We start from the raw sequence: 24,909 nt of genomic DNA, 5'->3' as shown, positions 1-24,909 counted from the left end.
GTCAAGCATCTAGAAAGAGGATTCTCTATACCATCTTAGAGCACTGTCCACTCCATCTGGTCTCCATTCCAGCTGTGGCCAATCTGATGCTTCAGAGGAAGGCACCAAAAAAAAAAAAAAAAAATGGAGAGAGCAAGGGAGATTGAGAATATCTGGCCACTTGTGTACTGGTGGTGGGCCGGGGAAGATACCTTCCTGACCAATGCTGATGACCATCTGAAGCCATGAAACATGAGATTTGATTATAGACATTATCTTAATGCAGAGCTGTAAGTGTTAATCCCCAAGGCCCATGAAGGGAGGGAATGAAGGGAATTCATAGATTCACTGTTTCCAAGGCCAGATGGGACCCCACAACTATCCAGCTCTCCCCAGCACTCAGAATGCAGAACTTCTCCCAGAAGTTGGATAAAAGTATATATTTTAAAAATATATCTAGTTTAGTCTGAAAGGCTCCAAGCAATGCTGAATCCATCACCTCTACTTGTAAACTGTTCCAGTGTTTGTTTAACCTCACAGTTAGGACATTTCATCTTAATTAAAGGTTGAATTTATCTAAACTCAACTTCTAGCCATTGCATCTTGTTATGGCTTTGTCAGCAAGGTTGCAAAACCCTCCACTATCATATCTTTTCCATGTATATAAGTACCAGAATTGCCATTCTAAATCAGACCCATAAAATCATAGAAGATGAGGGTTGGAAGAGACCTCAGGAGGTCATCTAATCCAATCCCTGCTCAAAGCAGGACCAACCCCAACTAAATCATCCCAGCCAGGGCTTTGTCAAGCCAGGCCTTAAAAAACCTCTAAGGATGGAGATTCCACCACTTCCCTAGGTAATCCATTCCAGTGCTTCACCACTCTTCCAGTGAAATGGTTTTTCCTAATATCCAATCTAGACCTCCCACACTGCAACTTGAGACCATTATTCCTTGTTCTGTAATCTGCTACCACTGAGAACAGCCTATCTCCATCCTCTTTGGAATCCCTCTTCAGGTAGTTGAAGGCTGCTATCAAATCCCCCCTCACTCTTCTCTTCTTCAGACTAAAGGTCTATCTAGACCAGTATCCTGCCTCTAACAATGGCCAGTATCATATGCTTCCAAGGAGGGTGTAAAAACCCCATGCTAGCGGATATACCACCTGGACCAGGTGACTTTTTAAATTACTACTTTGTTCCAGTGCCATTTCTTCTAAATCTTCATGTGTCACCCAGGTTAAATGCCAGTATCTCATTTTATACTTTACCTGTTAAAACACTGGACAGTAATCAGTCAAAAGCCTGTGTTTCAAAGTTGCAGTAACTCTAAAACAGGTAATGCTACTTTTTATGCAGGCAGTTTGGTCTGATGGCTAGAACAATCGGGAGACCAGAGTTGTATTTCCAGCTCTGCCATTTGGCTACTGGACAACTTGGGCAAGTCACTTCACCTCTCTGTTCTTCAGTTTCCCCATCTGTAAAATAGAGATACCCAACTCTTATGTAATGTTGTTATAATTTTACCCACCTGTTCCTTCTTAAATAGTTGGTAACTGGGGATTTAAATATTCATATGAATCCATCCACCATATTTCTATAATAGCAACTATTGAAGAATTTTTCTCATACTCAAGAATTTTCAGTCCTTCCAGTCCAGACTCTTAACATTGGTATATACCACAGCAATTTAAAAATAGTTCTTTTCACATTCTGTGATACCTTAATTTGTTATGTTTGTGACACTTTGAGTCTGAGTTATGTCTGGTCTGTCCTCTGCAATTCGCTGCCTTTGCTCTAGTTAATTCCCTAGTGATATTCCTGTTGTTGTCACACTAAGTACTTCCTATCAGTGTTGATACATTTAATTGTGTAGAAGTATTTGGTTCTTTCATTTTGTGATCACAGCCTCTTTAATGCTACATAAGGCTGAGTCTACACATAGTTTTTTGTACCAATTTGAACTATTTTGGTTTGGGGTGTGCCTTTTTATAATAAAACTAGTGAAATCAGCATTCATCATAGTGTGGATGCAGTTGTATTAGTATGAAGGTGCTTATACTGGTATAGTTTATTTCTGTACCTGTACAGGAGTAAGCTACATTGATATAACTGGTATACGAGGGAATTGTATGGCTTTATACTGGTTTCCAACAGATTGTAGTTATACTAGCACAGAATCCATGTAGTCAGGCTCTAAATTTGGTAGTGTATTTTCAAGATTACAAACTTCCTTCCAACGCAGCTGCCACTTGCAGTTTATGCACAGGAAGGAAAACTCTCCCTTCAGGAGGGAAGGAAAATTTAGCACATCCCTTGAAGATCACAATAACTGTTTTTTCACTGGCTATCATAGTTACCAGAGTTGGATTATACATCTAGAAGGAAAGTGCTCTGGTTGAATCTCCTGTTCACTGTTCAGGAGTTTGCTTTATAACTGTCTTTTATACATAAATATTTCCTTTCAGAAGTATCTGTACCTAATCTACTCAAGATTTCCCTCTGCCAGTTTTTTTGTAAAATAGATTATAATGTTTTAAATACACACCAACAATCAAACATGAGAAACTCTCCTGACAAATTTTAACAAGAGATATATTTCTTACACAGAGCTAAACAAAAACTATATAAAATTCGAGGGGCATAATTCATAGATTTTTAAGGCCAAGAAAGAACTCTGATGATGATTTTGTCTGTTCTCCTGCATTACATATGCCTGAGAATTTCACCCAGTGATCCCTGCGCACAGCCTATAACTTCCGGTTGAGGTAGTGCTTATTTTTTAGATATCCAGTTGTGATTAAAGACTCCAAGTGATTAAGAATCTACCACATCCTTTGATAAATTGTTCCAGTGTTTGATTACTCTCACCATTAAAAATGTATGACTTATTTTTAGATTGAATTTATCTAGCTATTGCTTCCAGCCTTTGGATCGTGTTATGCTTGCTAGACAAGCAAGCTTTACAATCAGAAATCCTCTTCCTATGCGTGGTACCTCTTAATGTTTTTTTTTTTTTAAATAAATAAGCTAAATAGATTGAGCTTCTTTAGGCTCTCACTGTAAAGCATGTTTTCTAGACCTTCGATCATTCTTGTAGCTTCTGTGGACACTATAATGGGCCACAATATTCCAGTAACAGTCTCACTAATTCTGTATGCAGTGGTAATAACAGCTTGATATTTTTTAGCTCAGTGTTCAACTCTCATATATCCAACTGTCAGATATGCCGTTAACCATCATGTTTCACTGGGAGCTCACATTCAGTTGGTTTCCACTATGGCCCCTAAGTCCTTTTTAGAGTCTCTGCATTTCAGGATAGTCTTCCATCCTAAAAGTGTGACCTAACTTCTTGGTTCCTAGATGTGTGACTTACATTAACCTGTACTAATTCAATCCACGTTGCTGTGTAGAACTGACTCGTTCTTATTGTTTACCACTCCACCAATTTTTGTCATCTGCAAACTTTTCTGGCAAGGAATTTATATTTTCTTCCCTATCATTGATAAAGTTTTCAAATAGAAGTGGACCAAGAACACATCCTTGTAAGACCCCAATAGAAATGTACCCATTGCATGACTATTCCCCATATGCTATTACTTTTTGAGATATATCAGCTAGCTATTTTTAAATCCATTGAATGTGATGCATTGGTTTTTGTATAGTGCTAAGCTAAAACTATATAAAATTCCACATTTAAAGGCTGTTTTCTTACTGAGAAAATTTTATGCCATATTTTATGTCCTTTTCTGAACACAGCCTTAACTGTGGTGTTGTATTCAGTGCCTCTATAATAGGTTTTGCAGATAAAGAAATCTATCCCTACAGTATGTATGTAGTACAGTAATAGATTAAACAAATCTAACAGGGTGTCTAAAAATATGCTTCAACCTGAGATTTAATGCATTTTGCCATGAATCAATGCCTACTGATCTCATGGTGGAAAGGAAATGCCCTTGAAAGACTGTTAAATAGAAGGTTGCACAGTTAGATTATAATGCACACAAAGTACTTTGACGTATGTTTTTAATGTGAATTTTCACCCCCACTAGGTTCCAAGCGTTCCTCCCATAGCAATGCTTATTTCTATGGCTTCTTCAAGAATAAGCGGATAGTGTTGTTTGACACCCTCCTGGAAGATTACTGTGCACTGAACAAAGAACACTCAGAGGGAGAAGATGGTGAAGATGATGACACAAAGTCCAAAGTCAAAGTGAGCTTCATTTTTGTTCTCCTGTCATGTAGTTTGCCTGATCCCTCAGCGAGATTCTCCCTTACATCTTCTCCATATTCTGTTGTAGGATTGTGAAACTGTAAGAACAAAACCTTGAAAGCATTTGAAACTTCATGATTTATTTACAAAAGAATCTCTGAGACACTGGTACAAATGCACCTTCCAAGGCTGTGGATGGGTGCAACATCAGGAGCTCAAGAATCTTGGCTAGAGGTTCCTAAAAACCTCTTGAGAGCTCTGTTGGGCTCTCTTTCCACCTTAGAAGTTCTGGGTTCTACCTTCCTATCCATTTCTTGCCTCGTTAGATCTTGATATATCCCTCACCTGTATCTGTCTTCAGCTGGAGACCTTATAAATTTACTTCTCTCCCCATTCAAAAATCTTTTCCAGGCAGTCAGCAGCATGTTTTCCTATCCAGTCTTGAGGGACTGGCAAAAAGATTCCTGACTTCAATTCAGGAAGAGCCTTCATGGGGCAGGGTTGGACAGGGCTGGTCTCCTGGTTATATTTCAGCTGTGGGGTGAGAAACAGACCTCTTCTGCAGAACAAAGTCTGCATCCTGAGAAAGTCTGGATAGCAAATGTAATCCACCAAACTGAATTTGTAAAACCCACTTGAACCAAAAAAGTGGATTTCAGTCTGCCCCAGTTATAAAGGTTTTGGGGAAATAGTTCAGACTTGAACTGTTTGGAAGAACACATTTAAATGTCTCCAAATGATGTGTTCTTCAGTAGAATAAGCAAATTTGTTTTACAAAGACTGATTGTACAGTAATAACTTTCTCCACCATCCTGTATGTCAGTCTGGACAGTGTCCTACCAGCAGAGAGAGGACAGGACAAAACAAAATCTAGGACATCCTCAGCATTATGAAGGTTTCAGAGTAACAGCCGTGTTAATCTGTATTCGCAAAAAGAAAAGGAGTACTTGTGGCACCTTAGAGACTAACCAATTTATTTGAGCATAAGCTTTCGTGAGCTACAGCTCACTTCATCGGATGCATACTGTGGAAAGTACAGAATATTTTTTTATACACACAAACCATGAAAAAATGGGTGTTTACCACTACAAAAGGTTTTTTCTCCCCCCACCCCGCTCTCCTGCTGGTAATAGCTTATCTAAAGTGATCACTCTCCTTACAATGTGTATGATAATCAAGTTGGGCCATTTCCAGCACATTATGAAGGTAGCTGGCTCAGCAGAGTTTTCTTCCAAGCAGCAGACAGTCCTTTCTCTGTTCACTAGAAAAATTCTTGGAGGATAGATCCATCAATGGCTATTAGCTAGGATGGGCAGGGAAGGTGTCCCTAGCCTCTGTTTGCCAGAAGTTGGTAGTGGGTGACAGAGGATGGATCACTTGATGATTACCTATTCTGTTCATTCCCTCTGGGGCCCCTGGCGTTGGCCACTGTCAGAAGACAGGATACTGGGCTAGATGGACCTTTGGTCTGACCCAGCATGGCTGTTCTTATGTTCTTACCCGAACAAGAATTTTCCTTAATCTTTTCTTTTTGCTTCTGTCTCCTCTGTTGAGCACTCTGGGTAGGGCAGTGCACTATCTCTGTGTGTTTGGCTTCCTTTTAAATAATGTCTCCTGGTTTTCAATGACTCGTTTTGTTGTCTCCTTGCCTGGAGACCAGAATTTTTATTTTAGAGGTATATTAAGGCCCCCCAGACATAGCAAATAAGACCAAACAGATAAAGCTCAATGGTTATTCATTATATTTTTAATTTAACTCATTCAGTTCCGTTATAAGTGGAGAGACATTATGAAAGTTCAGTATAAAAGTGTCTCTATGTTGATCAGACCATCTGCTGGTAGGTAAGATTATGTAGTATTGTTCAAAAGTTTGTAGCTTCATTAATGGTTATTAGGCACAGTAAATGGCTTCTCGAGTTCAGCTCTTATGAGTGAGTTCCTATAAAAAAGGGTAGAATATTACAAGAGGTTAGTTTTTACTTGTATTCCTCTGCTTAAAAGAGGAAAATAACTGCTTTCTGAGCTGGCATACCGTGGAGTTTGGAAAAAACAGATCAGCAGGCAGGAAATTGGTTAACCGTATTATGTGAGATGTTTGAGATTTTTCTCTCGTTTTGCACAGAATAAGAAGCAAGGATGCAAAAATGAAGAAGTTTTGGCAGTGCTTGGCCATGAACTGGGTCACTGGAAGCTAGGTCACACGATCAAAAATATTGTCATCAGCCAGGTAAATAGTAGTATATTGATGGTATTCCTGGAGCATTTTTTCAATTACAAGGTTCAACAATCTAAAATTGTCACACTCCATGATTCACACACAATCATGCTGCCTCCAGCAAATGAAGGGGAGGTCTGTGGCATCCATTGGGCCATTCAGATTTCCTTGTGTCCAATGTCCTACACTAGCATCTCCGTAGCTATTTGGGGACGGTATTGTAAACCCATGGCCAAGTGCCCAAGTCAGCACTTTACTCCTGTCTAATTTGTCTGGCTCCCCTACTTCTTTCTGAATCTGAAGCAGGATCAATGCCTGTTTACAGTTCTCATCTAGGGTTCTGCATCCTGCATGCAACTCCTCTGCCCGGCACATCCAGTCACACCCTCAGGGAACACACACCTTAGTACAATCCAAACAAAGGGGGACAACATCCAACGTTTTAGTCCTCCTCTTCCTACAAAACATCCTCCTACCCCCCAAAGTCTCAGCTTCTCTCATGTTCCCCAAATCGTTCCTCGAATACATCTTTTTGAAGTTCTGGATTCCCTGAGAAGGGTGTGTGTGGTGCATCTTCCATCATGCTCTAGTAGACGGGTGCTCTACTCCCTTCTACTTGGGCAGTAGAGCACTTCCCCCAGGTTCCCAAAATGAGGTGACTCTTTGGAGAGGCTGCAATGAAAGGGCCCCCCAACATTCTGAGGTGAGGTTGTTACCCTTTCTTGGAACCAGCCAAGGAATAACCACAAACAAAGGTTGAATTGAAGTAGTACTGAGGGCTGATTTATTGCTTGCTTCCCTTATTTGCGCAGTTATACTCACACACACATTCCATGCATACTGGTGACAGGCTGCAGACACTGGTGTTGCTTTTGATCTTAGGTGACTGAGACTGGCCAGGTTCCAGCTTCCCAGAGATCAAACCACTAGGCGACAAGAGTCCCCTTCGTGTCTGCAGGAGGTAGGGTGACCAGACGGCAAGTGTGAAAAATTGGGACGGGGGTGGGGGGTAATAGGAGCCTATATAAAAAAAAATCCTAAAAATCGGGACTGTCCCTATAAAATCGGGACATCTGGTCACCCTAGCGGGAGGGCTCTATTGCTTCTGGTCTGGTCCTGAGTTTTTGCTGTTGTGGGTTACATCTCTCTGACCACTACTGCCATAAGTTTATATACAGTCCCATATGCACCTTGATTATCCTTACACGCTAATATTTCGGTTTAAGCCTTGAGATTGGTTTCTTACACTCATACTAGCTCACTCACTCCTTACATATTGATTACATATTCATAAGCATGAATACAATTAGTAGTATAGCTTTAAGCAAGCCCCTCACATCAGCGAGGACTTCCTTTGTTGTTTGTGGTTCAGACAGAAAACTGCAAACGTCACTTTAAGAGCAAGGTGAAGCTGGCATAACAGGAAGTCTACACAGACACATTTAAAAAAGCAGATGTGGAGGGGCCATGGGCTGCCCCTCCTCCCCATGGAGCAGGAGCTGCTCCTGCCTGGCAGAGACCAAGCCATGGACGGGGCCGTGTCCGGCTACAAGGTCTGACAAAATCAATTAACTCATGCAAACCAGTCTGGACAATGCACAAGAGCTAGAGAAACATTCCCCGAATCTCCTCTGTGCTCCAGCATTGTCTAGTTCCAACAGTTTTCTGTCTCCATAGAAGATATCCAGTATTCCGCTCTAAACTGCTATTGATTACCAGTGTCGATCTCTTTCCTTCAGTCGCTCTTGGTGCTGGAAAAATCTTTGACGATCCCAGCAATAACCCTATCCTGAGTTCCCTTCCCAGCATTCGGGAATCATCCCTTAATCCATCAAATTTGATCATGTTTTCTCCGTGGCAGTCTAAATGACAGTTTTTGAGCATTCTGTGGTATTGTCTCCTGTCCCATCCAAGGGGACAGCACACTGGCTGCTTTTTTTATCTTGGTCACTGCAGATGTTCCACATTAAGATGTCACTGTCAGGTTGCCACTTGGGATCAGTCTCCATTTCTTCCTTTCAGGAATTTTATTTTTATCCACACAGCTAAAACTGTCACCCAGGTGCTCATCATCTCCACCTTGACTGTTGTAACTTTTTTCTCTCGCTTCTTTATGTAACAGGATCCCCAGGGTGCAGCCTGGGACTGTGGGATCGCTGTGCTCCTTTATCTCTCCAGTCTGGGCTATCTCTCACAATGCCTTGCTAGTGACAAGCAGCAAACCTCTCCAGGCTCTGATATCGCTCAGCACAACAGCATGTGGAGTCCCACACCCAGTCCCACAGTCACTCATGGATCGCACAGGGAAAGGCACCAGCCAAATCCGCCCTGAATTCCCAGCCTTGTACCTGAGGAATATGCCATCTTGCACTGCTCTTCAGGCAAACTCACTGGTAAAGATAAACAGTTAAACAAATTAAGTGATTATAAGTGACAGGCAAAAAGTCAGAGCTAGTTACCAAAAGAAAATATAAGCATGCAGTCTAAATTCTCAACCCTATTAGACTGGGTAACATCTATAGAATCCTAGAATATCAGGGTTGGAAGGGACCTCAGGAGGTCATGTAGTCCAACCCCCTGCTCAAAGCCGGACCAATCTCCAACTAAATCATCCCAGCCAGGGCTTTGACAAGCCTGACCTTAAAAAGCTCAAAAGGAAGGAGATTCCACCACCTCCCTAGGTAACGCATTCCAGTGCTTCACCACCCTCCTAGCGGAAAAGTTTTTCCTAATATCCAACATAAACCTCCCCCACTGCAACTTGAGACCATTACTCCTTGTTCTGTCATCTGCTACCACTGATGACAGTCTAGATCCATCCTCTTTGGAACCCCCTTTCAGGTAGTTGAAAGCAGCTATCAAATCCCCCCTCATTCTTCTCTTCCGTAGACTAAACAATCCCAGTTCCCTCAGCCTCTCCTCATAAGTCATGTATTCTAGTCCCCTAATCATTTTTGTTGCCCTCTGCTGGACGCTTTCTTAATTTTTCCACATCCTTCTTGTAGTGTGGGGCCCAAAACTGGACACAGTACTCCGGATGAGGCCTCACCAATGTCGAATAGAGGGGAATGATCACGTCCCTCGATCTGCTGGCAATGCCCCTACTTATACAGCCTAAAATGCCGTTAGCGTTCTTAGCAACAAGGGCACACTGTTGACTCATATCCAGCGTCTTGTCCACTGTAACCCCTAGGTCTTTTTCTGCAGAACTGCTGCCTAGCCATTCGGTCCCTAGTCTGTAGCAGTGCATGGGATTCTTCCATCCTAAGTGCAGGACTCTGCACTTGTCTTTGTTGAACCTCATCAGATTTCTTTTGGCCCAGGCCTCTAATTTGTCTAGGTCCCTCTGTATCATATTCCTACCCTCCAGCTTATCTACCTTATCTCTATTCGACATTGGTGAGGCCTCATCTGGAGTACTGTGTCCAGTTTTGGGCCCCACACTACAAGAAGGATGTGGATAAATTGGAGAGAGTCCAGCGAAGGGCAACAAAAATGATTAGGGGTCTGGAACACATGAGTTATGAGGAGAGGCTGAGGGAGCTGGGATTGTTTAGCCTGCAGAAGAGAAGAATGAGGGGGGGATTTGATAACTGCTTTCAACTACCTGAAAGGGGGTTCCAAAGAAGATGGCTCTAGACTGTTCTCAATGGTAGCAGATGACAGAACGAGGAGTAATGGTCTCAAGTTGCAGTGGGGGAGGTTTAGATTGGATATTAGGAAAAACTTTTTCACTAAGAGGGTAGTGAAACACTGGAATGCGTTACCTAGGGAGGTGGTAGAATCTCCTTGCTTAGAGGTTTTTAAGGTCAGGCTTGACAAAGCCCTGGCTGGGATGATTTAACTGGGAATTGGTCGTGCTTCAAGCAGGGTGTTGGATTAGATGACCTTCTGGGGTCCCTTCCAACCCTGATATTCTATGATTCTATGATTCTACCACTCCTCCCAGTTTAGTGTCATCTGCAAACTTGCTGAGGGTGCAGTCCACGCCATCTTCTAGATCATTAATGAAGATATTGAACAAAACCGGCCCCAGGACCGACCATTGAGGCACTCCGCTTGATACCGGCTGCCAACTAGACATGGAGCCATTGATCACTGCCCGTTGAGCCTGACGATCTAGCCAGCTTTCTATCCACCTTATAGTCCATTCATCCAGCCCATACTTCTTTAACTTGCTGGCAAGAATATTGTGCGAGACAGTATCAAAAGCTTTGCTAAAGTCAAGGAATAACACGTCCAGTGCTTTCCCCTCATCCACAGAGCTAGTTATCTCATCATAGAAGGCAATTAGATTAGTCAGGCATGACTTGCCCTTGGTGAATCCACGCTGGCTGTTCCTGATCACTTTCCTCTCCTCTAAGTGCTTCAGAATTGATTCCTTGAGAACCTGCTGCATGATTTTTCCAGGGATTGAGGTGAGGTTGACTGGCCTGTAGTTCCCTGGATCCTCCACCTTCCCTTTTTTAAAGATGGGCACTCCATTAGCCGTTTTCCAGTCGTTCGGGACCTTCCCCGATTGCCATGAGTTTTCAAAGATAATGGTCAATGGCTCTGCAATCACATCCGCCAACTCCTTTAGCACTCTCAGATGCAGTGCGTCCGGCCCCATGGACTTGTGCTCGTCCAGCTTTTCTAAATAGTCCCGAACCACTTCTTTCTCCACAGAAGGCTGGTCGTCTCCTCCCCATGCTGTGCTGCCCAGTGCAGTAGTCTGGGAGCTGACCTTGTTCGTGAAGACAGGCAAAAAAAGCATTGAGTACCTTAGCTTTTTCCACATCCTCTGTCACTAGGTTGCCTCCCTCATTCAGTAAGGGGCCCACACTTTCCTTGACTTTCTTCTTGTTGCTAACATACCTGAAAAGAAAAGGAGTACTTGTGGCACCTTAGAGACTAACAGCTGTAGCTCACAAAAGCTTATGCTCTAATAAATTTGTTAGTCTCTAAGGTGCCACAAGTACTCCCTTTCTTTTTACGGATACAGGCTAACACGGCTGCTACTCTGAAACCTGTCAACATACCTGAAGAAACCCTTCTTGTTACTCTTAACATCTCTTGGTAGCTGTAACTCCAGGTGTGATTTGGCCTTCCTGATTTCACTCCTGCATGCCTAACCAATATTTTTATACTCCTCGCTGGTCATTTGTCCAACCTTCCACTTCTTGTAAGCTTCTTTTTTGTATTTAAAATTAGCAAGGATTTCACTGTTAAGCCAAGCTGGTCACCTACCATATTTACTATTCTTTCTACACATCGGATGGTTTGTTCCTGTAACCTCAATAAGGATTCTTTAAAATACAGCCAGCTCTCCTGGACTCCTTTCCCCCTCATGTTATTCTCCCAGGGGATCCTGTCCATCAGTTCCCTGTGGGAGTCAAAGTCTGCTTTTCTGACGTCCAGGGTCCGTATTCGACTGCTCTCCTTTCTTCCTTATGTCAGGATCCTGAACTCGACCATCTCGTGGTCACTGCCTCCCAGGTTCCCCTCTACTTTTGCTTTCCCTACTAATTCTTCCCAGTTTGTGATCAGCAGGTCAAGAGGAGCTCTGCCCCTAGTTGGTTCCTCCAGGACTTGCACCAGGAAATTGTCCTCTACACTTTCCAAAAACTTCTTGGATTGTCTGTGCACCGCTGTATTGTTCTTCCAGCAGATATCAGGGTGATTGAAGTCTCCCATGAGAACCAGGGCTTGTGATCTAGTAACTTCCGTAGTTGCCGGAAGAAAGCCTTGTCCTCCTCATCCCCCTGGTCCGGTGGTCTATAGCAGACATCACCCTTGTTGCTCACACTTCTAAACTTAATCCAGAGACTCTCAGGTTTTTCTGCAGTTTCATACCGGAGCTCTGAGCAGTCATACTGCTCTCTTACGTACAGTGCAACTCTCCCACCTTTTCTGCCCTGCCTGTCCTTCCTGAACAGTTTATATCCATCCATGACAGTACTCCGGTCATGTGAGTTATCCCACCAAGTCTCTGTTATTGCAATCACATCATAATTCCTTGACTGTGCCAGGACTTCCAGTTCTCCCTGCTTGTTTCCCAGGCTTCTTGCATTCTTGCATCTAGATCAGGGGTCGGCAGCCTTTCAGAAGTGGTGTGCCGAGTCTTCATTTATTAACTCTAATTTAAGGTTTCCCATGCCAGTAATACATTTTAACGTTTTTAGAAGGTCTCTTTCTATAAGTCTATAATATATAACTAAACTATTGTTGTATGTAAGAAGATTTTTAAAATGTTTAAGAAGCTTCATATAAAATTAAATTAAAATGCAGAGCCCCCCGGACTGGTGGCCAGGACCCAGGCAGTGTGAGTGCCACTTAAAATCAGCTCACCCGCCGCCTTTGGCCCACGTGCCATACGTTGCCTACCCCGATCTAGATTAGGCAGTTTTTCTCACCCCATTGGATATTGCAGTCCTTAATATACAGTCCTTAAACTTGGGCCAGTCTCCACTGTCAGACTCTTCAGTTTTCTCAGTGTCCTTGTTGCTTGAAGCATAGATGGGGGAAGAAGAAAGACCCAGCACAGGGCCACTGTGTTCTGTTTTATACCCTCCATCCCATGTGCTTGGAGAACAAAAGTCCAGGCATGTCTGGTAGGCATTGCTGAGTCCCCAAGCAAGGTTGAGCAATTCCCCTGGTGTGGTCTTATGCAGATGAATCATTGAATTGTAACTCCCTTGCTGGACTATGGCTATTGATGGTTGTTTGTGGCACCCGCCCGGGCATTGGTTACATTCCTTGCTGTTGTCTCTGGGGAGCTAGTATCTGGCCGATTCCCCAACTTACAGCATGTTTTACTGACAACCATACAACACAATCTCATAACTTCATATGCACTAATGATATACATATTTAGATAGAACAGTGACTTTCACCAGATCATAACCTTTCCCCTGATATCTTACATGGCATGCTTTATATGCAAGATCACAATTATATATAAATGAGGAATATGGGAGTTACAGGACACTCCCCCAAGGTATAGAATGTCACACTTTAACATCCATGTTGCTCCGTACCTGCCCAAATTCGGCTGCTAAGATCATCCTGTCGGACCATTGCTTGGACTGTATCACCTCCCTCTTTCAATCTGTCCACTGGTTCTCCCATTTCACTGCATTAAGTTCAAACTTCTTGACCTGCTCTTCAAGAACCTTCACAAATCTGTCCCTCCCTACGTCTTCTCCACTCTTTCTTATAACAAGCCCCTCACCTATTCTGCACTCTCAATTTTTCATGCAAACATCTCTGTGCCTTCTGGCATGCTGCCCATTACACACATAACACTTACTCTGAACAGATCTGTAAAGTTGCCACAGAATCCTGCTTTAGAAATTTTCACAGGAACTGCCTGTGTCTGTATATTACCATCCTGTCTGTATAAAGCCAGCCTAGTCGTTGGCAGAGAGGGATAATGGACAGACTTTATTCATAATTACACACAGAAAACTACATTAAAAGAACATTATTAAGGTTGCAAAGTCAGGTACTTGAAAGTTAGGAAATGTCAGAACTAAGTTGCCTGTGAACCCTTAATTTGGGCCCCCGTGCATATGCATTATGATACAGTGTTTAATTACATGATCAGTTTTTTCAGCAGAACCCCTGCTTTTGAGCACCTCTGTAATAAGCATTTAAGCAATAATCTTGTAGATAGCTGAAAGGGTCATATTAATGGGAATATTTTGTTTCCTCTCTTTCTAGATGAACTCCTTCCTCTGCTTCTTTTTGTTTGCAGTATTAATTGGTCAGAAAGAACTCTTCGCTGCATTTGGTTTCTATGAGACTCAGCCCACCCTGATAGGACTGATGATTATTTTCCAATTCATTTTTTCACCTTATAATGAGGTAAAAGTTAGCTTTGTGAAATGGCCTCTTAAAAAGATATACATTTGAATATCATACTGTTTGCTAATTTGTTGTTATTTCAGGGAATAGTTTGAGGTTTCTGATGACTAGTTTATTTCTCTTTGATTTATTCAGGTTAGTGATTTGTCATGGTAAACTGCAATAAGCCTCACAATCTCTGACTGCAGTGTGTAAAGCACTACTGCAATGCAAATAATAAATAAGCTATCCCGCTGGTCAAAGTGAAAAAAGGAAAATCATGAATTTTTAGTAAAAATCCCAATGCACAGGTTGCATTTTTCAAAATAGCCTGTTTTTATTTTCAGTAAAAATAATTTACAATGATTTCACATTTAATTAATAGTTAAGACTATTTTAAAATTGCTAAATTTGCTTGTGCCCATCATTGGAGCCTTGCAGCACCTACTCCATTCCTGACTCAATCCCAGGACTACCTGACAAAGCACTAGTGCTTTAAAGAGTTCCTGCTGTGTTAGTTTCCCCTGCATCCCAGTCTCTCACTTGGTAGCTGTGTAGGTCTAGCTGTTACTGTTGCATCCATCTAGCCACACACACCCACAAAACGTCAAGCCAGGGTTATTTTTTTAAATTGAAAGTCATGGAATCTATGACTCCTGTGACAATCAGTACAGAAATGCAGTTTTACTGATTTTGTTTTCTGAAATTTGAGGGCTGTTGCAAGAAAATGTTCTCTGGTAAAATGGCTGCTGGTTTGCTTTTTGTTTGTCCCATCCGTTGTTTTTTTCTCTCTCAATTTTTACTTACAGCTCAATGAGTTATGTTGTTTTCTGTTTAGACTTTAAGGCCAGAAGGGACCATCATGATCATATACTCTGACCTGCACATTTTGGCCACAGAACCTCACCCACCCACTCCTCTGGTAGGCCCATAACCTCTGGCTGAGTTAGTGAAGTCCTCAAATCTTGATTTAAAGACTTCATGTTACAGAATCCACCATTTACGATAGTTCAAATCAGTAAGTGACCCATGCTGCAGAAGAAGGTGAAAACGCTCCAGAGTCTCTTCCAATCTAACTAGGGGAAAATTCCCTCCTGACCCCAAATCTGTCCGTCAGTTAGACCCTGAGCATGCGGGCAAGACCCACCAACCAGATACCTAGGAGTAACTCAGAGCTCTCCCCTTCTAGTGTCCCATCTCTGGCTGTTGGAGATATTTATTTGTTGCACGGTCATTTCTCTGTAGAGTACTGTATTTGCAGACACCAGAATGAAGTAAGATACAATAGCTGCAAAAGCAGTCAGAACTTGTAACTCCCTACATTCCTGCCTCACTTCCTACTATCCCCTTGGCCTGTCTCTCCCCTAGTGTGGGGGGAAAGGCAATAGGGCAGTGAAGTTTTAAATTGCCTCTTTCCTCCACCCCCACAAGCCCTACTGACTTCTCTTGCTACTTTCAGCTCCCACTTTGCATTAAAATGACCTTAAGAATATCAGTGTTTATATTATGTAATGTTAGTGAGAGTGGCCTCTGGATCACAAACTGTATTTGGAAAGGCAGCCAGGTTCATGGGGTTGGAAATGGTGGAGGAGTTTTTTCTAACAGTAAATATAATCAAAATATATATATAGATTCCAACGGCATGTAAATATATTCATCTCAGAACAAAGAATGTAGGCTTTGCCCAAACAGTGACTCTGAAAAAGCTTTGGGGGTTATGGTGGATAATCAACTGAACATGAGCTCCCAGTGCAATCATGTTATGCGTTTGTCTGCTAGCTAAGAGTCCATTATCAAATATTTGTTCCCCAGCTAGGTACTTGCAAAGAGGGTGTTAATATCCTTTTCTCTGTTCATCTCACCTCTTCGCTGTGAACTAGCTGTCCTGAAACAGGCAAATCCATGAAAGTAGCTGAGACCCTGCAGGCATCCAAAATATCTCTTCATGCAGAATATGCCAAAAACTGGTTTAAATTCAGTGACTGGGTACAGTGCAAAAAACATCAACCCAAAATTGGCAAAAATCCTTGCATTAGAATGGCTGGAAGAACGGCTGGCCGTACACTTGAAACTGCTTTCCAGGAACAGCCTTCAGCAATCTCTTTTTGATAATAGGAGCATAAGTGAATTTTTCTTCTTCATTCCAAGTGCTTTCTGAGAAAGTCATCTCTGATTAATCTTCAGGAAATGCTGAGCGACACAGTGAAACCTCATCATAGATACAATTGCCATACTACTAGTCAGACCTTTGTCACTGATTTTGCACTTTCTTTGTGTCAAAGTAGCCTTTATGATGGCTATAACTTCTGCATGTAGTGTCTGAAGTGGGCAACTTTTCTCTGAAATCGCAATATATTGTGCTGTTCTTTGTATCAGTCCAGACTTTACCCCCAAAGTAAGTACTTTGAGTCATGGTACCTATGTGTATTCCACATGTGGGTGTGCATGCACACCATGCACACAAATCCAGAAATTCTTCAGAATCAGTGTCCGTTGACCCACACATGCACAGTAGCTCCCCTCATGCTCTTAACTGAGGGTGTAAGAGGCAGTGCGGATTGATGCCTCTCTAATTCCTTCTTACTGCCACATGGCCTGAGTCAGAAACATGTCCTCCTCCATTCTGTGCATAACCTGTAAAGTAGAAAGTATTTGTAAATAGTTTTATCTCTTAGCTTAGCAGTTTAAATTTGTAGTTACTATAGTGTCGTTTTTCCTCCCCTGGTTGAGGGAAATTCAAGAATTGCATCTCCTGCCCTTGTTTCTTCTCCATCTGTGATGAACATCAACGGTGCTTGTACTGTCTGGGTGAGACGTACAACTTTGCTAAGTGCAGTATGTCTTGAGCCTTTCCACCCAGAACTCGAGAAGTCTAGGAGCTTCACCTAAGAAAGGTTTCAGAGTAGCAGCCATGTTAGTCTGTATTCGCAAAAAGAAAAGGAGTACTTGTGGCACCTTAGAGACTAACAGATTTATTTGAGCATAAGCTTTCGTGAGCTAGAGCTCACTTCATCGGATGCCGTGAGCTGTAACTCACAAAAGCTTATGCTCAAATAAATTTGTTAGTCTCTAAGGTGCCACAAGTACTCCTTTTCTTTTTTCACCTAAGAAAGTACCTGATGGAGGAGGCTATGAAGCCCCACTCTGATCCGGCCCAGCAAGACCTCCCTGCCCATTGGTCTTAACTGACCAAGCATGTGCCTTGGAGCAGAGCCTCTAATGCTGAAGCCTCAGGACTCTTCCTCCAGGGCTCCCCTTGAGAGTAGAAGACACTCTGATGAGCACAAGAATAGATCCCCACAGTGGACTGTCCATACGAAACACAATCCTTCCCTGAGCTGGTCCAAGTCAGGTAAGACATTGTGCTCAGAACCCATGGAACTGCCTCTGCCAAATACCCCCTGGTTAGAGGGCAAGGCATGCAAAAGGAGAGATCCACCTTGTTCTCATGGTGACTGTGATACTGAAGCATAAGCACAAATGCTTGCCAGTTCCATCTACGAGTGCCGATCCAGACCTGTCATCGACACCATCTTGTTTATCTAATGATCGTTCAACTGCATAGAATCATAGAATATAAGGGTTGGAAGGGACCCCAGAAGGTCATCATCTAGTCCAACCCCCTGCTCGAAGCAGGACCAATTCCCAGTTAAATCATCCCAGCCAGGGCTTTGTCAAGCCTGACCTTAAAAACCTCTAAGGAAGGAGATTCTACCACCTCCCTAGGTAACGCATTCCAGTGTTTCACCACCCTCTTAGTGAAAAAGTTTTTCCTAATATCCAATCTAAACCTCCCCCACTGCAGCTTGAGACCATTACTCCTCGTTCTGTCATCTGATACCATTGAGAACAGTGTAGAGCCATCCTCTTTGGAACCCCCTTTCAGGTAGTTGAAAGCAGCTATCAAATCCCCCCTCATTCTTCTCTTCTGCAGGCTAAACAATCCCAGCTCCCTCAGCCTCTCCTCATAAGTCATGTGTTCCAGACCCCTAATCATTTTTGTTGCCCTTCGCTGGACTCTCTCCAATTTATCCACATCCTTCTTGAAGTGTGGGGCCCAAAACTGGACACAGTACTCCAGATGAGGACTCACCAATGTCGAATAGAGGGGAACGATCACGTCCCTCGATCTGCTCGCTATGCCCCTACTTATACAACAGATGAGTTGGGTCCTTCAGGCATCGCTGCTGGAACTTCTTGGACCCCACGCTGTTCAGAGACTTACTTAACATCAGAGGATGTATTCCTCCCCTATCCCCAGTCTCCACTCCTTTCTGACCCTGTCCTCCTGAGGGAGGTCTTTACTCCAGAAGAGGAATCTATACCAATGTCCGAGGAGCAGTTGCATCTCCAGCCATTAGGCAGGAGTGCCCCAGTATCAATGGGACTGCCACTACTGATGGAACAGTCCTCTGAATCAGAGGAGATAGCTGTACCAGTATCTCCATGGACCTACAGGATTCCCAACTACGGTAACTCCTCACTTTAAAGTTGTCCCGGTTAACATTGTTACATTTGCGGAATGCTCCCTTATAACGTAGTTTGGCAGCTGCCTGCTTCGTCCACTGCTTGCAGAAAGAGCAGCCCGTTGGAACTAGCTGGTAGGGGCTTGGAACCAGGGTGGACCAGCAGCCCCCCATCAGCTCCCCGCTCCCCTAAGTTCCCTGTGCAACAGCTGCCCAGCAGGCTATCAATTGCCAGGCAGTTCAGCTGTCCTTCCCCCCACTGCCATATGCTGCTCTTGCCCTCTGCCTTGGAGTTTCTCCCAGGAACCTCCTGCTTGCTGTGCCGGGGGGCGGGGTGGGAAGAGGGGTGCTAATGTCAGGATGTCCCTCTCCTCCCACTCCTGTACCCCATCTCCATAGAATGGGGACTGACTGACACGACAGGACTCAGGATGGAGGAAGCTTGCTGGCAGCAGCTGCTGACTCAACTTGCTGATCTACTTAAAAAGCCAGTATACTTAGACCGGTGTCCGCATACTTAAAGGGGCCGTGTGCATCTCTCTCTCTCTCTCTCTCTGCCATGCTGTCTCTCCTCCCTCCATTCATGCTGCCTTGTAGAGTATGAGGCTACATTAACAACAATGTGTTAACCCTTGAGGGCTTAGCCGAGTGCTAGGTTATCATTTAGCAGTAAGGCATTCCCTGGGAAATATCCCACCCTCTTCCACCTTCTGACTTCACCACCTCAACCAATCTTCACAATCGTCACTGCTGTGTACAGTATTAAATTGTTTGTTTAAAACTTATACTGTGTATATGTGTGTGTGAGTGAGTGTATGTGTGTGTATGTATATATATATATATGTATATAAAATAAAAAATATATAGCCTTTTGTCTGGCAAAAAAAATTCCCTGGAACCTAACCCCCCATTTACATTAACTTTTATGGGGAAATTGGATTTACTTAACATTGTTTTGCTTAAAGTAGCATTTTTTCAGGAATATAACTACAATGTAAAGCGAGGAGTTACTGTACCGGTTGAGAAGCTATGCTCACCATCCCTCCAGCTATGACCCTCTGTAGTGACCGCTTGTACTCATTCCCTTTGGGTCCCCCACAACTGATGGGTCCCTCCTTCTGGCCTGATATGGCAGGCATCTGGGGCCTTCTCAGGAGTCGTACCACTCCTCTTCCTCTCACCAACTGGTTCTGTTGGTGAACAAGGAGGAAGAACCAGCAATGGTTCCAACAGAGGCTTCTTCATCATCTCTGGACAATGCAGTCACTCCTTCATCGCCTTCTCCGTCAGACGACTACCGACAGTACCAGGCGCTGTTACAGAGAGTCGCAAACAATCTACAGATTCCATTAGAAGAGGTTCAGAATCCTCAGCACTGGCTCCTGAACATCTTGCAACTGCAGGGACTGAATAAGGTGGCCCTTCCATTTAATGAGGCTATACTAGAGGAAGCCAGAGCAACATGGCACACACTAGCATCCTGTGCCCTTACACTGAAAAGGGCCAAGAGATAATACTTTGTTCCTGTCAAAGGAGCTGTCTTTTTATTTTCCCATCCTACCCCAAACTCGTTGGCGGCCACAGAAGGAGCTCAATCATACTACCAGAAATCCACCCCAGTAATAGATCTCCTGGGAAGGAAGATCTATGCAGGTCTGCAGTTTTATACTGTTAACTGCCACGCTTTGTTAGCAAAATACGACATTTAATAACTACTCCAGGCATGCGGACTTCCAAGATAAACTTCCCATGGAAGACTGAGTCCAGTTTCAGTCTCTTTTGGATGAAAGCAAAGGTGGCCCTTCAGGCTACAGTAGATTCTACAGACACAGTGTACAGAACTTTGGCCACAGGACTAGTCATGAGGAGGGACTTGCGGTTACAGTCATCAGGGTTTCCTAGAGAGGTCCTAAACACCATGCAAGATCTCCACTTCAGTGAATCCAACCTTTTTAATAAGACAACTCCCTGCACTTACTAAAGGACTAAAGATCTACTCTGTATTCCCTCTGGATTTACACTACAGCCCCCAGGAAGAAACACTAGAGGCAGCCCTTTAGACTGAGGTCAACACCTTTTCATACACCCTATTACCAGCGTCCAGCTCAGCCTCTGCACCAGAGGATTGAGAGGCCCCGTTTCTTTGCTCCCTCTACTGCCATAGGCTCCAATCACTCCCAACTGCTGGCCAAGGGCCATTTTTGACATACAGGTCAGGGCCTGTGTACCACCACAGATACCACCCACTTTTTCTCCTGTCACCGTTAGGGGCTGTCTTATACAATTCGCCCACAACTGGAACAAGATCACCATAGACACTTGAGTCCTGGAGATTATCCATTAGTGATACTCCACAGAGTTTCTCTCCTTCCCTTCTCACAAATCCCCTTCAGGGACCACTCTCAAGAGTTGATTCTTTAAAGGGAGGCATATTCCCTCTTACATCAAGCGGCGATAGAGTGCATCCCACCTTAGTATCAAGGGAGAGGGTTATATCCACATATTCCCTAATTCCAAAAAAAGTCAGAGGAGGGAGACCTATCCTGGATATCTGGCAACTCAACATCTTTATCCCAAAGCTGAAATTCCAGACGATTACATTATCATCTATAATCCCCTTTCTTCAGGAAGGGATGTGGTTCTTTGCATCTCTAGACATGAAGGATGTGTATTTCCATGTGTATATTCACTCATCACACAGAAACTTCCTGCATTTTACAGTTAGCCAACAACCGTGTCAATTTCGGGTCCTCCCCTTTGGGCTTGCTACAGCTCCAAGGGTATTTTTGAATGTTTTAACTGTGGTAGCAGCCCAGAGGAGGCGCCAGGGCTATTCGGTATTTCCATACTTGGATGACTTAGGCTGGTTTCTTGTGCAACTTCTTGCACCCCTATGCATTTGAATAAATGAAGAAAAGTCCATAGTGTCACCCACAGGGACAATACATTTTAAAGGAGCAAGAGCATTCTTCCCGGCAGACAGATTTTACACGATGAGGAACCTGATTTCCTGCATCACCATGCACAGTGCACAGGTCTCTCTTTCTGTAGACCACATTGCCGTATGCACCTTTGTGATGCAGTTCGCCAGACTCCACTTACGGTGTCTGCAAGCTTGGCTCCACTTGATTTACCAATCAAACAGGGATCACATTGACTTCAAGGTGATTGTTCCCTTTAGCGTTATCACCTCCCTCGCTTGGTGATCAAACTCAGAAAAGGTCATGGTGGGGACTTCTTTCAGCTCTCCCACACTCAGGATCACCACTGTGACAGATGCCTCTCTCATTGGGTGGGGTGCTCATCGGGACTACCACCCTGCTTAGGGTACCTGAACCCCACAAGAGGCCAGGCTACATATAAACTTACTGGAACTGAGGGCAGTCTGCCTAGGGTGCAAGGCCTTCCTTCCCCTCATACGCTTGCTCCATGTACAGATAATGTTGGACGATATCATCACGGTGGTGTATATAAACAAACAGGGAGGAGCAAGATCTTGTCCCTTCTACCTTTAAGCTGTCAGACTTTTGAACTGGTGTGTCAGGAACCACATCATGATACAGGCTGCTTACCTCCTGGATATTCACAGCTCCCTTCCAGGAAACGAAGCAGAAGTTTCTCTACAGACCACAAATGGCAGATTCATGCACAGTCCTAACCGTGATATTTACACAGTGGGGTAAACAGAAACAGAAAGCTTTCTATATCTTGTTCCAGGGGAGCCATGGGTCATGACTCCCAGAGTGATGCTCTCCTACTTCTTGGATGGCCCCAGATACACCTTTGCTTCCATCCCCCTACACCCACAAGTCATAGGGAAAGTACGCCACAACAAAGCCACCATCATTCTCCTAACATCCTACTGGCCCAGACAGTTCTGGTTCACTGAACTTCTAATGATGTCCACCCACGAATCTATCAGGATCTGCCCATTTCCTGATCTCCTAACCAAGGACTGGGGGAAAATCAAGCACCCCAACCCACGCTCACTTCACCTCACAGTCTGATGTTTGGATGGGCATTGGAAATAGAATGTTCATGCTCTGCCCCCATTCAGGAAACCCTTGACCAAAGTAGAAAAGACCCTGCTACCTAGCCAAATGGAGGCACTTTCTGGACTGGGCACAACTCCACCAATGTTTGCTAGGTACCATGGGCACTCCTATCCTTGAAGAATATATGTCTAGCTCTTAGTTCAGTGCAGGTACATCTAGCAGCAGTTAGTGCCTTCATCCCTCTGGAGAAGAGTTCCATCTTTACACACTCAACTCATATATTTATGAAGGGCTTTATCGGAACCTTCCCACTGACCCTTAAACCTACTCCTAAGTAGGGGCATAGCGAGCAGATCGAGGGACGTGATCGTTCCCCTCTATTCGACATTGGTGAGGCCTCATCTGGAGTACTGTGTCCAGTTTTGGGCCCCACACTACAAGAAGGATGTGGATAAATTGGAGAGAGAGTCCAGCAAAGGGCAACAAAAATGATTAGGGGTCTAGAACACATGACTTATGAGGAGAGGCTGAGGGAGCTGGGATTGTTTAGCCTGCAGAAGAGAAGAATGAGGGGGGATTTGATAGCTGCTTTCAACTACCTGAAAGGGGGTTCCAAAGAGGATGGCTCTAGATTGTTCTCAATGGTAGCAGATGACAGAACGAGGAGTAATGGTCTCAAGTTGCAGTGGGGGTGGTTTAGATTGGATATTAGGAAAAACTTTTTCACTAAGAGGGTGGTGAAACACTAGAATGCGTTACCTAGGGAGGTGGTAGAATCTCCTTGCTTAGAGGTTTTTAAGGTCAGGCTTGACAAAGCCCTGGCTGGGATGATTTAACTGGGAATTGGTCCTGCTTCGAGCAGGGGGTTGGACTAGACCTTCTGGGGTCCCTTCCAACCCTGATATTCTATGATTCTATGATTCCTCAGTGGAATCTTAACCTTGTCCTGTCAACGCTCACCAGTCTACCCTTCGAACCTATGGCAACCTGTACAATAGCCTAACTGTCCATGAAGATGGCCATTCATAGTGAGCATTGCTTCGGCCAGGAGAGCCAGTGAGTTAGGAGCCATCATCGCACACCTTCCCTAGACGGCATTTCACAAAGAGATTGTTCTTCAAGTGCTTGTTCGTGTCCATTCCATGTTAGAGTGTATGTGTGCCGTGTGCACTGTTGCCAGAGATGTTTCCCTCACTGGTATCTGTTGGGCAGCCCTAGCACCCTCTGGAGCTACATGCTTGTGTTTCATTGGCGGTTATCATAGTTTAGCGTATATAGTTTTTTGTAATCAGTGTTAGTGTATATAGTTAGTTCCTGTTGTCAAGGGACGACTGTGCCCCAGGGGCTGGGCATGCCGTGGTCCCTGGGCTTCAAACCTTGTGCCTCCTGTGGCAAACCTCAGCCCATGAGAGACCCGCTTCTTAAATTGCTTGGGGGAAACTCATGTGAGGGACAAGTACCAGATCTGCCAGGACTTCAGACCCTGCACTGAAAAGGACAGAGACATTAGGCTGAAGGATATCCTCATAGAAGCTGCCCTCAGACCAGTCTCAGAGCCAAGCTGCTCCCATTTGGCACCAAGTACTTCAGCATTGGTGCGAAGCACTCCTCAGTGACGGAGCTCTTCCCAGAATGGTTCATCATCTCTGGTGCCGAGGAAGAAGCAGAAGAAGCAGCACACTGACAGAGGGCGCTTGTCGATAAAGAAGAAAGACAAGCGAGGAGAAGGCAGCACAGTGAGACGCATGCCAGGCCACTCTTCCACTCTTGGGCCCACAGTGGCACCGTCAGCTCCGCATAGAGCATTGAGTCTGGTCCGGGACCTTCTGCTGATACCTGGAAGCTACCACGGTGTCAGCAATCTGATGGTTGAATCAATCCCGGAGGCTTTCCAAGCAGCTAGAGATCTTCTTTCTCTACCGGTCCTGTCAGCTCCAGTGCAACACCTGCTAGCTCTTGTGACTGGAGGCAAGGGAGGGAACAAGGAGCACTGGGCTCCTTTCTCAGCACTGTGCACCTGGCACCCTCTAGGGTCAAGCCTTCCCTGATCCTGGCATCCCAATCACCAGTCCGTCTCTGGAACCCCAGCACTGCATGGAGGCAGAAGCTACCGCTCCACTGTGGTTTCTGAGAGGACTCCTTTTCTGAGTCCGAAGGGGAACCTTACGCGCCAAAGCCCACCAGCTTATGTGCCACCAGACTTTGGTACCAATCC

General features: G+C 44.2%; 1 protein-coding gene across 5 annotated transcripts in view; it reads left to right on the top strand.

Annotated features, from left to right (window-relative positions):
* ZMPSTE24 (zinc metallopeptidase STE24) overlaps positions 1-24,909 on the top strand; it is a 118,583-nt gene that overhangs the window by 87,672 nt on the left and 6,002 nt on the right. For all 5 annotated transcript variants that reach the window (XM_075121377.1, XM_075121375.1, XM_048826050.2 and 2 more), the window contains 3 exons: positions 4,031-4,191; positions 6,314-6,418; positions 14,111-14,254. In XM_075121377.1, the coding sequence (XP_074977478.1) occupies positions 4,031-4,191; positions 6,314-6,418; positions 14,111-14,254 (410 nt within the window). The remainder of the gene's footprint in view (positions 1-4,030; positions 4,192-6,313; positions 6,419-14,110; positions 14,255-24,909) is intronic.

The sequence above is a fragment of the Caretta caretta genome, chromosome 19 (assembly GCF_965140235.1).
Source record: "Caretta caretta isolate rCarCar2 chromosome 19, rCarCar1.hap1, whole genome shotgun sequence".
Lineage (NCBI taxonomy): Eukaryota > Metazoa > Chordata > Testudines > Cheloniidae > Caretta > Caretta caretta.
This window is presented reverse-complemented; position numbering and strand designations above follow the sequence as displayed.